The following is a 12,897-nucleotide window of genomic DNA, read 5'->3' on the forward strand; positions in this document are numbered from 1 at the left end:
CGCGCGCGCAAACATTTTCCCGCCCAGGAAGATATGCAGCCCAGGGCGCAGGTGCGATCCCGCGCCCGGGAAAAGTACAAACCCACGGCGCATGCGCGATTGTAATTTGAGAAGATCCGGCCCCTATCACCGCCCTGGCCCAACCTCTTCCCCTGCCAGCCTATATAAGGCATGACCCTACACTCAATAAACGAGACTTGATCAGGCTGTTTGTCTTGTCTCCATTTCTTGTGTTTTCTTGTCTCCTCCATTCCCACTCCCCCTTCCAGGGCCCGTTCCACTGTCCTGCAGGTCGGGACAGGAGAGGCCGCAGCTGGTTTGCTCACTGCTATATCCCCGGCACCTGTGAGGATACCTGGCACATAGTAGGTGCTCACTGAATACAGGCTGCCAGAACAACCCTGCCCACTGAGCCCAGGGGCTGCTGGCATACCATGGTCGAGGCCTTGCACACACTCCCGTCAGCCAGCTGGGCCTTCCCCACATCCTCAGGCCTCAGTAGGTGAGAAGCCAGGGCTCCCAGCATCCCAGTCCTCCAACCCACCAGTCTGAGCCACAGCCAGACACCAACTCCAGCCTGGGACCACCCTCTGACATGTGATCAGTGGGGAAGCCCCAAGGAGGAGGAGGCAGGGACCCCATGCCAGGGCCCATTTGCTACTGATCCACTCCACCCTTGCGCCTGGGCTCCTGGGGACCAATCTTGTTTCCTTGGCTGGAGAAACAGCAATTGCTACAGTAGTATCCCAACCAAGTCAGCTCATTTAAGCCTCACAGTGGTACCTGGCTCAGAGGCTCCTTATCAGTCTTGACTGACAGATGAGGGCACTGAGGCTTAAAGAGTTTAGATGACCTGTTTCAGGTCACCCAGCTGGTTGAGGAGCAGGACTTGAGCTCTGGCACATCTGACCCCAGGACCCAGCTCTTTAAAAAAAAAAAAAAAAAAAAAAAAAAAATTAGTTGTTAATTGTGGTAAAAATATACATAATATAAAATCTACCATCTTAATCATTTTTAAGTGCAGAGTTAGCTCTGTAGTATACTGTACTACTTCAAAATATATATATTCAGACTGTTGTGCAAACCAATCTCCAGAACTTTTTCACCTGCAAAGTGCAACTCTATGCTACAGAGCTCCCCCATTCTCCGCCAGTCCCTGGCAACTGCCCTTCTGCCTTCTGTCTCTGAATGTGACTCCTCTGGGTACCTCAGATACGTGAGATCACAGTGTTTGTCGTTTTATGACTCACTTTTTCACCCAGCACAATGTCCTCAAGGTTCATCCATGTTGTAGCATGTGTCAGAATGTCCTTTTTTAAGGCTGAATCATATTCTATTCTATATAGAGAGACCACATTTGGTTTATCCCTTCATCTGTTGGTGGACATGCGGCTTGCTTCCTTGTTTTAGCTATCGTAAATAATGCCGCTTTGAATACGGGTGTACACATACCTCTTTGAGACTCTGCATTCAGTTCTTTTGGGTATTTACTTGGAAGTGAAATTGCTGGGTCATATGGTGATTCTATTGTTAATTTTTTGAGGAATCGCCATACGGTTTTCCACAGTAGCTGCACCATTTCACATTCCCACCAACAGTGTGCACATCCTTGTCAACACTTATTTTCTGTTTTTTTGACAGTCGCAACCCTAGTGGGTGTGAGGTAGTCAGGGCCCAGCTCCTAATCCCAACTCCATGGGATTCTGTCCTGAGGCCCAAAGTGCACCCCAATCCCTTCACTTCTGAGGCCCCGCCTTGCTCTTGCCAATCCCCTTCCCAGGTCTGCAGCCTACCCCCAAACCACAGCCCTGCAGCCAGGGCTCCACTGACAGCCCCTAGGCCTCCATGCTCTCTATCCATGCAGGCCCCTGGGAGGCCATCCACCACTGACCTCCTCCTGCACCACCACCTCCCTGAATCTGCCCAACTCTGCTCACCATTCTCCACCCCAGAGCAGACACCTTGCTCCCTATACCAGCCTGCAACCTGGGTCCACCCAGCAAACATGTGCAGGCAGGAATCAATCATGGCCAATTTGCCTTTACAGCCCCAGCGCTCAGCTGGCAGGTGTTTTGTAGATACTGAATGAATGTCTGGCAAATAATGAAGAAATGAGTGAATGAAGTCAGGCCTCATTAAGACTGCAGAGCAGAAGCCAAATTTAAAAACTAAACACAGGCACATCTCAGAGCCTCAAGACTCAGGGAATCTCAGCTTACCACTTACCAGCCAGCTGTTCAACCCTGGGCAGATGGCTCCACCTCTCTGAACCTTCTTCTCATCTGCAAAGCAGAGGTAATACCTTCCTCCCAGGAGTGTTATGAGGAGTAAAAGAGGGAACTCTGGTAAAGCAGCTCATTTGAGGCCAGCGAGAGGGAGGGGCTCTAAGCCACGACCACGACAACAGCCACCATCAAAATTCCCTTTCACCTCTCTCTGCTTCTGTCCTTCCCTGGCCCATCACCAGCCCTCCCCATTCCCGCATTCCCCAAGACCTCTGGCTCCCTCCTTCCCTCTCCAAGAGACTCCAGTCCACCTGCCTCTATGCTGCAAGCAACTCTCTCCTGAGCCTGCCTCCCCTTCAGAGTTCCCATGCCTGTCTTCTCCTCTGCAAACTTCCTTACCACCTACTCGCTGCCGGCCATCTGCCTCCTGCCTTCTGCTTCTCCCAGGAAACTGCTCTGCCCACTTTACCAGTGACCTCTGATCTCATGTTCCAGAAGCTTTCCTTGGACCTCCTCCTCAGACAGACTGAATGCTCTCCACGCTGCTAACCCTCCTCCTCTTCGCCAGACTCCTTCTTTGGCCTTTGCAATAACCACTCGGCCCAGGTTCAAATCCACAAACGTGTAGCCAGTGCTCCCCACTGTCAAACACAGGACAGGAGTTCCTCCCGCCTCTCCACCATCTCTTCCCTCGACGCCGTCCCTTCCTCCTGCCCTCTAATGTGGGTGGGAGCTAATGTGTGTAAGTCCTCGAAGGATGTGCTTTCTTCTCCAGGAAACCCCAGCACCAAGCAGTGTTTCTTAAACTGTGTCCTGGGCACTCCAGAATCCAAATCACCGGAATTGCCTTGCTGAAGATCTACAGAGCCAGCACCTCTAGGATGGGCTGGGAATCTGCATTTGGTGCCAGCCTCCCAGGAGATCCTTATTCCTACCAAAGTTTCTGTTCCACTGCCTTCATAGGTTGAAGCACTTCCCCTGAGGCTCCCCCGATCTCTCTCTCCAGCCTGAATACTCTCCAGAGTAACCTTCCCCATCATGACCTCTGGGGCCATCTTTTTCATGTAGATTTTTAGTGGCAATTCAAAGAAAACACGCAAAAACCAAATTCACAACTTCTCCTCCAGGATCAGTCAGCCTTTTCCAACTTTATTCCAGTCCCAAGATCACTCTCTCAGGCTCGAGCCTCAGAGTCCACCATGCCATTCCCACTTACTCTCTCTGCTCTCTCTGCCTTGGTCCAGACTCACTTCCCCTCGTATCTTGGCCTCTGCAATAGCTTTGAACTCTATGACTGTAGTAGATTCCTATGACAAATTACCATACACTAGTGGCTGAAAGTAACACAAATGTATTATCTTTCAGTTCTGGAAGGCAGAAGTCCAAAATCAGTCTAACCATGTCAAAGTCAAGGTGGTGGCAGGACATTAACAGCGGATTGGATAAAGAAAATGTGGGCCGGGCGTGGTGGCTCACACCTGTAATCCTAGCACTTTGGGAGGCCAAGGCGGGCAGATCACAAGGTCAGGAGATCGAGACCATCCTGGCTAACACACTGAAACCCCGTCTCTACTAAAAATACACAAAATCAGCCGGGCATGGTGGCGGGGGCCTGTAGTCCCAGCTACTCAGGAGGCTGAGGCCAGAGAATGGCGTAAACCTGGGAGGTGGAGCTTGCAGTGAGCTGAGATCACGCCACTGCACTCCAGCCTGGGTGACAGAGCGAGACTCCGTCTCAAAAAAAAAAAAAGAAAGAAAGAAAATGTGGTACATGTACACTACACAGTACTACGAAACCATAAAAAAGAAGGAAAGCAGGCCTGGTGCAGTGGCTCAAGCCTGTAATCCCAACACTTTGGAAGGCCAAGGTGGGTGGATCACCTGAGGTCAGGAGTTTGAGACCAGCCTAACCAACATGGTAAACCTCGTCTCTACTAAAAATACAAAAATTAGCCAGGCACAGTGGTGGGTGCCTGTAATCCTGGCTACTCAGGAGGCTGAGGCAGGAGAATCGCTTGAACCCAGGAGGTAGAAGTTGCAGTGAGTCGAGATTGTGCCACTGCACTCCAGCCTGGGCAACAGAGCAAAAACTCCATCTCAAAAAATAAAAAAAAACAAAACAGATGAGGGAGAAGGGAAAGTTCTTTCTTACGGTAGAAAGTCAACTAATAGAGAACAAATGATGGAGTTGAAAATCATCATGAATGCTAAAACTAGGGGGATGAAAACTTGATGAGAAACAGAATGTGCACCTAGCTTCAAACAATCCCCCAACAAATTACCTGTTAATACCAAAGAAGAAAACAACAGCCTCTCAGCAGAGAAGCCTGGCAGACATCAACTTATCAAGTGATTAAAGACAAAATCACCAATACTGGCACAAACCGACATCACCTGCCTTCTGACATGGTGCACCAGGAAGGACACGGAGTCATTATTTGGCATTCCCAGTAAAAATGCGTAACCCAAATGTAACCGTGAGGAAAGATCAAATGAAGCCAAACTGAGGAGCATTCTGCAAAATCATCAGCCTGCATGTATCAATAATGTCAAAGTCAAGAAAAACAAAGAAAGGCTGAGGAACTCTTCCAAATTAAGGGACACTAAAGACCATGACCATTAAATGCCATGTGTGATTCTGGCAGGATTGTGGACCTGGGGAAAAACAGCCATGAAAGACATTGTCCGGGCAATTGATAAAAACTGAATGTGAATTCTGGAGTATAGTTTTGCACCGATATTTAATTTTCTGATGTTGATAGCCTTATTGTTCTTAGAAAACACCCACCAAGTATTTAAAGGAAAAAAGTTACAATGTCTCCAAGCTATTATTAAATGGTTCAGAAAAAAATTACCTATGAGTGTGTGTGATAGAGAGGAGAATGTGTGTGTGTGTGTGTGTGTGTGTGTGTGTGATTATGATAAAGCAAATTGGATTGTGATGTATGCACAAGACCGTAAGTTTATTAAAATCATTTATTTGTTTTTTAAAATTTAATAAAAGTTTTACACACCCCCTCTGAGGACTCCCATTTCCCTGCCCCATGGCCTAGGTGCCCACCCATTTCTTTAATCTCCTCTCCCAGAACTCACCAACACAAATCTTCGCCCCTCAGGGGGGTCTGCTTCTCACTCTCCTTCCCAAATACATGGCACATACCTTCTGAATGCTCCCAAACTCCCTTACCCTCACTTCCCCTTACTACTTAACCTAAGTCTTGTCCAGTCTTCAAGCCCCGGTTCAAACCCTACCTCCACAACACAGCAACAATCCAATCCCTCCTTTCCATCGAGCGACTCTCATCAGACTCATCTCCACACTGATGGGGCACTATGTGCCAGGCATTGCTCTATTCTAATTATTAATCTTTATTCTTGCTGCCTTCAGCCAGCTTTCCCTAGCATTAACCTCTTTCATAACCATGGACAGTTATCAAAACTAAGAAATTAGCTGGGCATGGTAATGCATGCCTGTAGTTCCAGCTACTCGGGAGGCTGAGTGGGAGCATCGCTTGAGCCCAGGAATTTGAGACCAGCCTGGGGAATATAGTGAGATCCTGTCTCAAAAAAATCATCTCATCTGAACTTCAAGGCCTACGAGGTAAATGCTGCCACTGGTCCCATTTTACAGATGAGTAAGCTGAGCCGCTAGTGAGTTGTCTAAGATCTCTTAGTAGGTGATGAAGCCAGGATTCAAACTGGGCCATTCTCATACTGAAGCCTGGGCTGGTAGCCACTGTGCTCCTCGTCTCTACGGACATCCTTACACATTTGTTCTTTCTCCCTCACCAGGCCGAAAGCTCCTCAGGCCTCTCTCAATGACTCTATGCACCCTGCAGGTGCCCAACAGCTGTCTGTCCGCCACAGGCTGGGTTCCAGAAAGGAGAGGAGGGGGTCATGAGCTCTGTCAAAAAGAGGAGCCAATTCTCCACACCCTCCCCGCCCCCCAGCACAGCCCAGCTCCCTGGCTACTGCCCAAGGCCCGGCCGTCATCTGCTCTGGGTAATAAGTATTTGTATGGCGATAATTACAGCATTTCGGAAGAAAATCCCATTAAGCAAGAGCCCCGCCGAGCTGCTAATGCCGGCACAGAACTGGAGGCAGCAACTCCGCCAAGCACCCGTCTGCTCCCAATAATGCAGGAGCGGCCCAGCCCCAAAAGAGCACGGCCGCCCCTGCTGGCAGCCTCGGGCAGCCTGAGCCACCGACACCCCGCCTGCCCCGCACAAGAAGGGGCACCGAGGAACATCAGCCCCCACCCCCTGCTTGTGCCCCAGGGTTCCCATCGGCTGCCTGATGAGGAAGAGGAGGGCCACCCTGGGATCCAGCATGACGTCCAAATTTCCTTCACATCCCTGCAATTCTCTGTCACCTTAATAACAATAATAATACTACCATTTATTGGGCATTTGCTGTCTGCCAGGCCCTGTGCAAAGCACCTCTGCGAGCATTACCGCATTTAATCCTCATGACCACTCTTTGAAGCAGACCCTATCATCATCCCCACTTTATGGGCAAGGAAATGCGGTTCTGAGAAGTCGCCCTTTCCTCCAGACCACTTATCCCAGCTTGCAGTTATGTGCTTATTCTTATATTATGTCATTCATCTCTATCTCCCCTGCTGGACTAAAACTGGGGTTTGTGTTTCTGTCCGGCACTATTCATCCAGCACAATGCAGACGTTCAATAGATAGCTATCTGTTGAATGAGGGAATTAAACCCCATCACTTGCCCAAGGCCTCCCCAGCTGCTGAGTGGCAGAGTGGAGTTAAAAACCTAGGCAGTCTGACTTCACAGCCCTGCCATCACGACCACCCGCTCTGCATACGGTCCTCACTCTGTCTCCAAATCCCGAGGGAAAGAGGCAGAGATGCCCAGGAAAGGTAAATGAGCGTTCTAAATAGACTGTGCTCTAAGCAGACAGACTGCAAGAGAGCCAGCACTCAAATCCTTACCTCCTAAGCTCTCTTCTGCCCCACCCAAACCCTTGAGCCTCTAGCTTGAGCTTTCCAAATAATAACAATAATATCCTAATGATTGAATCACAAAGCATTTTCACAACCGTAGCATGAGTGAGTGCAAAGGCCCTTTGAGGTAGTAGGTGTCATCAGCCCCAGAGGCCGAGGCAAGGGCGAACACCAGCCATGTGCCAAGTGTGGCACGTTGCCTCACTACTGCTCACTATCAACCTGCACAGCTGTCGTCATCCCCTTTTACAGATGGGGAAACTGGGTCTCAGAGCAGGGAGAGGCACAGCATGGGGGTCCTAACACCAGTCATTCAGAGCCCAGCAATAAGCCAGTGTGCTGGCAACCACACCAAAGCCTAAGCAAGCAGGGGACTCTTGCCCTGCCAGGAGGAATCTCCCCTGCACAGCTCAGGTCTCTGCTACAGGAGACCATGGTGGCCTGCTCAGATCCAACCAGGCCCTGATGGCAGATGTGGCTGCAGTGGCCCCTGACCTCATTTACCAAGGTCACCATACAATTATTATTGGAATTTCAAACAGGCTCCCCAGAGGATCAGCCTCAGGTGCCCCGGGCAGCCTCCCTTCTGTGTGACCACTCAGCCCTGTTAAATGAGACCTCGAGCTCAGGGAACTGAGTCTAGAGAGGGCCTCCCAGGCCTCTACAGCAGGCATGGAGATAGGGCAGGGTGGGCGAACTGGCAAGGAGGGAAGGGCACATAAGGAGGACGGCAAGGCTGGGCATAGTGGCTCATGCCTGTAACCCCAGCACTTTGGGAGACTGAGGCAGGAGGATTGCTTGAGCCAGAAGTTTGAGACCAGCCTGGGCAACATAGCTAGATCCCCATCTCTACAAAAACAGGGAAAAAAAGACCTGACAAGCAGCAGAATGTGCTGGGCCTGGAGGCAAAGAAAGAACAGTAGGCCTTCCCAAAGGCCCTGCCTGCCTCCCTCCGGCAACTTCCCCTCTCTGCACCCACAAGGGGAATCTTCCACAGGCCTCAAATACCCAGTGTGCCGAGGGTTGGGGGACCCAGCGATGTCCACACATACTGCACTCTTACACTCTCCCAGACACTCTAGTTAAAAGATTCTTTTAATTAAAAATCAAGTCCAACTGAAAGTCAAGGTCGTGGAAGAAAAAAAATAACTTAACGGTGACCATGGCTGGATCCCTCGGTGCCTGGGCAGTACAAAGAGAGGAAGCTTCCTGGGCCTCCTCCGCCGCCTCTCCCAGCCCTGGCTCTGTATTTTAATTGTTCATTACAGTGAATTATTTAGCACCCCTTCCCTGCCCAGCTGACCAGCCCCACAGCCCCTCTGGCTGAAACAATTTCCTCAGCAGCTCTGGGGCCTACACAACCTCTTCCCCGAAATCCCCACAGCAAACCAATGACAATTTCTTTCCATTTCGAGGGACAGGCCTGGACCCAGAGTTATAGAATATATGATCATAAAGTTGCCAGGCCTCACAGGCTGCCGCAGAAACTGCCCAAAGGACAACAGGCAAATGCACAGCTGCAGTCCATAAAAATTTCACAGCCTCAGAAGAAGCCGCTGTTTCAGGCTCTGATACTGCACGACACTCATATTGATTAGAGAGAGCATTTGCCACAGTTATTTTGAGTCTGCCTGGGCTCTTACCAAGGCCTCTTTCAAGATGTTCTTTTCCTCTTCGAGCAGCTCTTTCACGGGCTGCCTGGAGAACAGGCGGGCTCCCTGCACTTTCCCAGTCCAGGAAGCTTTGCCCACATGGCAGAGATCAGACCTGCTCCACTTCCCCAGGATAACTCACCCCTGGATTCCAACTAGGAATTCCAGAGGAAAAGTTCACATATAGAAAGGCTTCCTGACCCTTCCCAACGTCTCTTTCCAGCCTCAAGTCCCACTCCACTCACTGGCCACTGGCCACAGCATGTTTCAGCCTCAGGGACAAGCTGGTCCATCTTCCCATATCAGGCCAGGCACGCTCACACCTGCAGGCTTTTGGCTCATACTCACACCTGCAGGCTTTTGGCTCATGCTCACACCTGCAGGCTTTTGGCTCATGCTCACACCTGCTGGCTTTTTGCTTATGCTCATACCTGTAATCCCAGCACTTTGGGAGGCGGAGGCAGGAGGATTGCTTGAGCCCAGAAGTTTGAGACCAGCCTGGGCAACATAGCTAGATCCTCATCTCTACAAAGAAAAGGGGGGGGGAAGAGGTCTGCAAGAAAGCAGGCCCCATGACCTGAAAAGCAGCAGAATGTGCTGGGCCTGGAGCCCAGCTATTCCCTCTGCCTAGACTGCCTGCCCTCTGTGCTTGGCAAAATCCAAACCAACCTTGATAAGTGGCCCATCCTCTGAGAAACCCCTTCACCCTGGAAAAGGGCTTCTCACCCCAGTGTTCCCACAGCCTGTTCCCTGAGGCTGCCTGGCCCTCTTCTAAGAGCTTACCATTAGAGGTCCTCTGCCCAGTTCTCTAGACCATGTGCCCCTTGAGGACAGGGATGGGCTCACTCCCTGCTGACGCCTCAGCACCCAGGGCAGTTCCTGGCTCAGAAACATTTGCTGAATTAAAATAATGAGATTCCCCTCCCTATCCTATCGTAATAATGGTTCTCACTTAGCGAGCATCAGAAGGTACCAGGCACTTCCCATACAGGATCTTCCATCCTCACAAGAACCAGATACCTTATGGTTCTTTCAGCACCATTTTCCTGATGGAAAGCAACTAAGGTTCAGAGAAGTTAAGTAACTTGCCCAAGGTCACACAGCTAATAGGTGACAGAGCTGGAACCCAGGTAGTATAGCTCCCAGAACACCACCTCTTTCCTCTGTACTAGGAAATTTCACTTTCATCTCACTCTGATCACAAAAGAGCTAAAGAGTTCATGGAAGTCTTAAACACTAAAGGTGGTGAGTAAGGATGGAGGAGATGACTTTAAGACTCAAGATTCAAAAGCAAAGAAGAGGAGCTAATGTGTCTTAGATCTAGGCTGCAACCAGGGTAGCAGCTTCAGGAGAAACTCCGGTGGACAAGGCAAGGGGAGCAGGGAGCAGGTACAGAGGGGACAGGCATGGAGGGTGACCAGGCCACCGCAGAGGTCCTCTGGACAGATTTCTGACCCTCAGTTCCTCTCCGGGTCCACACAGGATAATGCACACGCTGCCCATGGGAAACTCAGTTTGGTACTACTTCTCCCCAGCCCTGTAACACACAAGCATTCACACACACACACACATACACATGCAACACACACACACACACACCCTCTAGATTGCATCTAGATTGCAAATTCTCTGAAGCCTCCACAGAAATTTTTCAGATGCAGCCAAGAAGAGTCTGGGGCAAATATGTGCTCACTGATTGCTGGCCTTGGTACAGAGTCTGATTCAGGAGACAGCTCTCCTCAGGGTCAGATTTCCGTCTCTGACCAGCTGGGGGCCATGAAAATGTGCTCGAAAGTTATCAAAATATGCACGCCTTTCCTGAGAGCCACTGCAATCACCAAGGAGTGTGGGAAGGAGGAGTAGGTAGGTTTCAAAGGAGCCAGCAGCCTTCTCCAAAGCCCTGTTCAAAAATCTCCTGGTGCAGTCACCTCTGCGAGCAGTACAAAGGCCCTGCATGTGACCAAAATCTACACACACACAGCCCATTACGGGGACTCTTATGGCCTCACACTATTAAGGTGGCCCCTTAATACTAGGAATTGACACAGAAACACATTATGCAGGAGACTCAGAAAACAAAGTATAAAGGTCTGTAAATACACACACACAAACACACACACACACACATTCTACTAGCTTAGTGGGTCTAGAAAAGGGTCAAGTTTCCTCAAGAATTTACGAGTGAGAGAGAGCAGGGGAAGAGAAATGCTCTTTTTATGTGACTTGTCATGGTCAATATCTTTAACCTTGGGCCCCCCTCTCCAAGCTCCTGACCTCTTGGCATTATCCACCCGGTTCTCCATCCAAGACACACCTACCCTTTCCGGGTGCTGAATGTTATAAACCCCAAGCCACATACCCAAAGCCCTCAGGTCCCATTGTCTGCCTGCGTTGGGGATGACTGGGTGGGGAGGGAGGCGGGTGAGTAGAGGACCAATGCGTGGCACCTGCAGGGGAAGAATTCTCAAGGCTCTGGGGCAAACAATGGAGAAGAAGGGGCAGACCAGAAACTTCGCCTCCATTCCACCCTGCTGCCCTTCGTCAGGAGCAAGCTCTGGGAGCGGTAATCTGCGCAGCTGGCTCAGAACGCGGCCGTAGCCCCATGTGCCTAAAAGGAGACACTGTCCTGGCGAGTGTGGGAAGTGTCCCTCCTGGATGCAAGGAAGGCTTTCTGGCACCAGTTCGCAGGCACCCTGGAGGAATAAAGCGCTGGCGCAGTGGGGAGGGCGGGTGCGGAATGCAGGGTGCAGGTGTGAGGACCGGAGCTGACAAACCGCCGAGGGCCCTTTGAATCCCAGGGAAGGGGAAACCACAGCGCTCCTGGCTCCTAGCTCCTGGCTCGGGAAAGACCTCGGCAAGAACTGACCAGTCTGTGGGCTGCAGAGCCCAGGCGGGCCCCAGTGGTCCTGCCCCCACCCCGAAGTCCGGAATTGCGTCTGGGTTGGAGGGCAACCTCGGAGCCGGGGAGCCAGGGGCGGGGGCCATACTCACAGGCGCTCAGTGTTCCGCGGGATGTTCTTGGGAATGGCCTGCAGCCCAGTGCCGTGGCAGTCCACCGTGGTTCCGGTGCAGGTGCAGAGGGCGGGGCACGCCGAGGCTCCCAGGCTCCACGCGGCTGCCCACAACAGCAGCCAGAGCTCCGGTCGGACCGGCCCCGCGGAGGACCCCCACCCGGGCGTCAGCGCCATGGTGCCCTCACCGCGTCCCGCTCGCGAGCCAGACGGCGGTAGCCGCTGACCATCCCCGTCCGGGGCCGCCTCCAGGTGCAGTCCCGGGGCAGAGCCACCGAAGAACCGCGGGCTTGCGCGCGGCGCCCCTGCGGGCTGGGAGGCACCTTACTCCTCCAAGCGACGGCGCCTGTGCGCGGACGGAGGGAGGGCGCCTTGGGCCGAGGGCGCTCGGCTCCTCTGCCGTTTCGCCGCCTGCGTCTCCCTCTCCCTCCCTCCAGCTCCCAACTGACTGCTGCGAGGAGGAAAATGGGCAGGCCCCGCGCGCGCACGCACCCTGAGCACACACCACACACCACACACACACACACACACACACACACGATCACACACACACCCGCGCGCTCGCTCCCACCCGGCAGTCATCCATCAATCGAAAAGCACACATCCAGGGCCGGGCTCCTCCCCGCCCTCCCCCCGCAGTCCCCCTCTCCCGACGACCACTCGGCGGCTGCAAGCCGCCTAGTTTCAAAGGTGGAACCTCCGAGGCGCCGCCAGCGGGCAGGGGCTGCGGGGAGGGGAGAGGAGGGAAGAGGGGGTTTGGCTCGACCTGCCAAGTCCTGGCTGTCGACACACACTCGCGCGCACACGCACACACACACACACAGCGAGGATGCACACATTTAGACGCACGCACGCCGGCACCCGCGGCCCCAGCTGCTATTGCAGGGTGGGAGGGAGGTCTTATTTTGCTGCTTGGACGCCTTCCAGCGGGGTCAGACCCGTTTCCCCCATCCCCCGACGGCAGCAGCGGCTTCTAGGGCCCACCTGACTCGCTATGCCAATTCTTGGTTAAAGGAAACCCTGTGCTTGTGCCCCAGGTGGC

General features: G+C 52.3%; 1 protein-coding gene across 1 annotated transcript in view; it reads right to left on the reverse strand.

The window, feature by feature from the left end:
* SLIT1 (slit guidance ligand 1) overlaps nt 1-12,283 on the reverse strand; it is a 195,448-nt gene extending 183,165 nt beyond the window's left edge. Inside the window, exon 1 of the mRNA XM_017880044.1 lies at nt 11,836-12,283. Within this exon, the coding sequence (XP_017735533.1) occupies nt 11,836-12,032 (197 nt within the window). The 5' untranslated portion in view covers nt 12,033-12,283. The remainder of the gene's footprint in view (nt 1-11,835) is intronic.
* Nucleotides 12,284-12,897: the final 614 nt, after the last annotated feature.

The sequence above is a fragment of the Rhinopithecus bieti genome, unplaced genomic scaffold, assembly GCF_001698545.2.
Source record: "Rhinopithecus bieti isolate Rb0 unplaced genomic scaffold, ASM169854v2 scaffold_425, whole genome shotgun sequence".
Taxonomy (NCBI): Eukaryota; Metazoa; Chordata; class Mammalia; order Primates; family Cercopithecidae; genus Rhinopithecus; species Rhinopithecus bieti.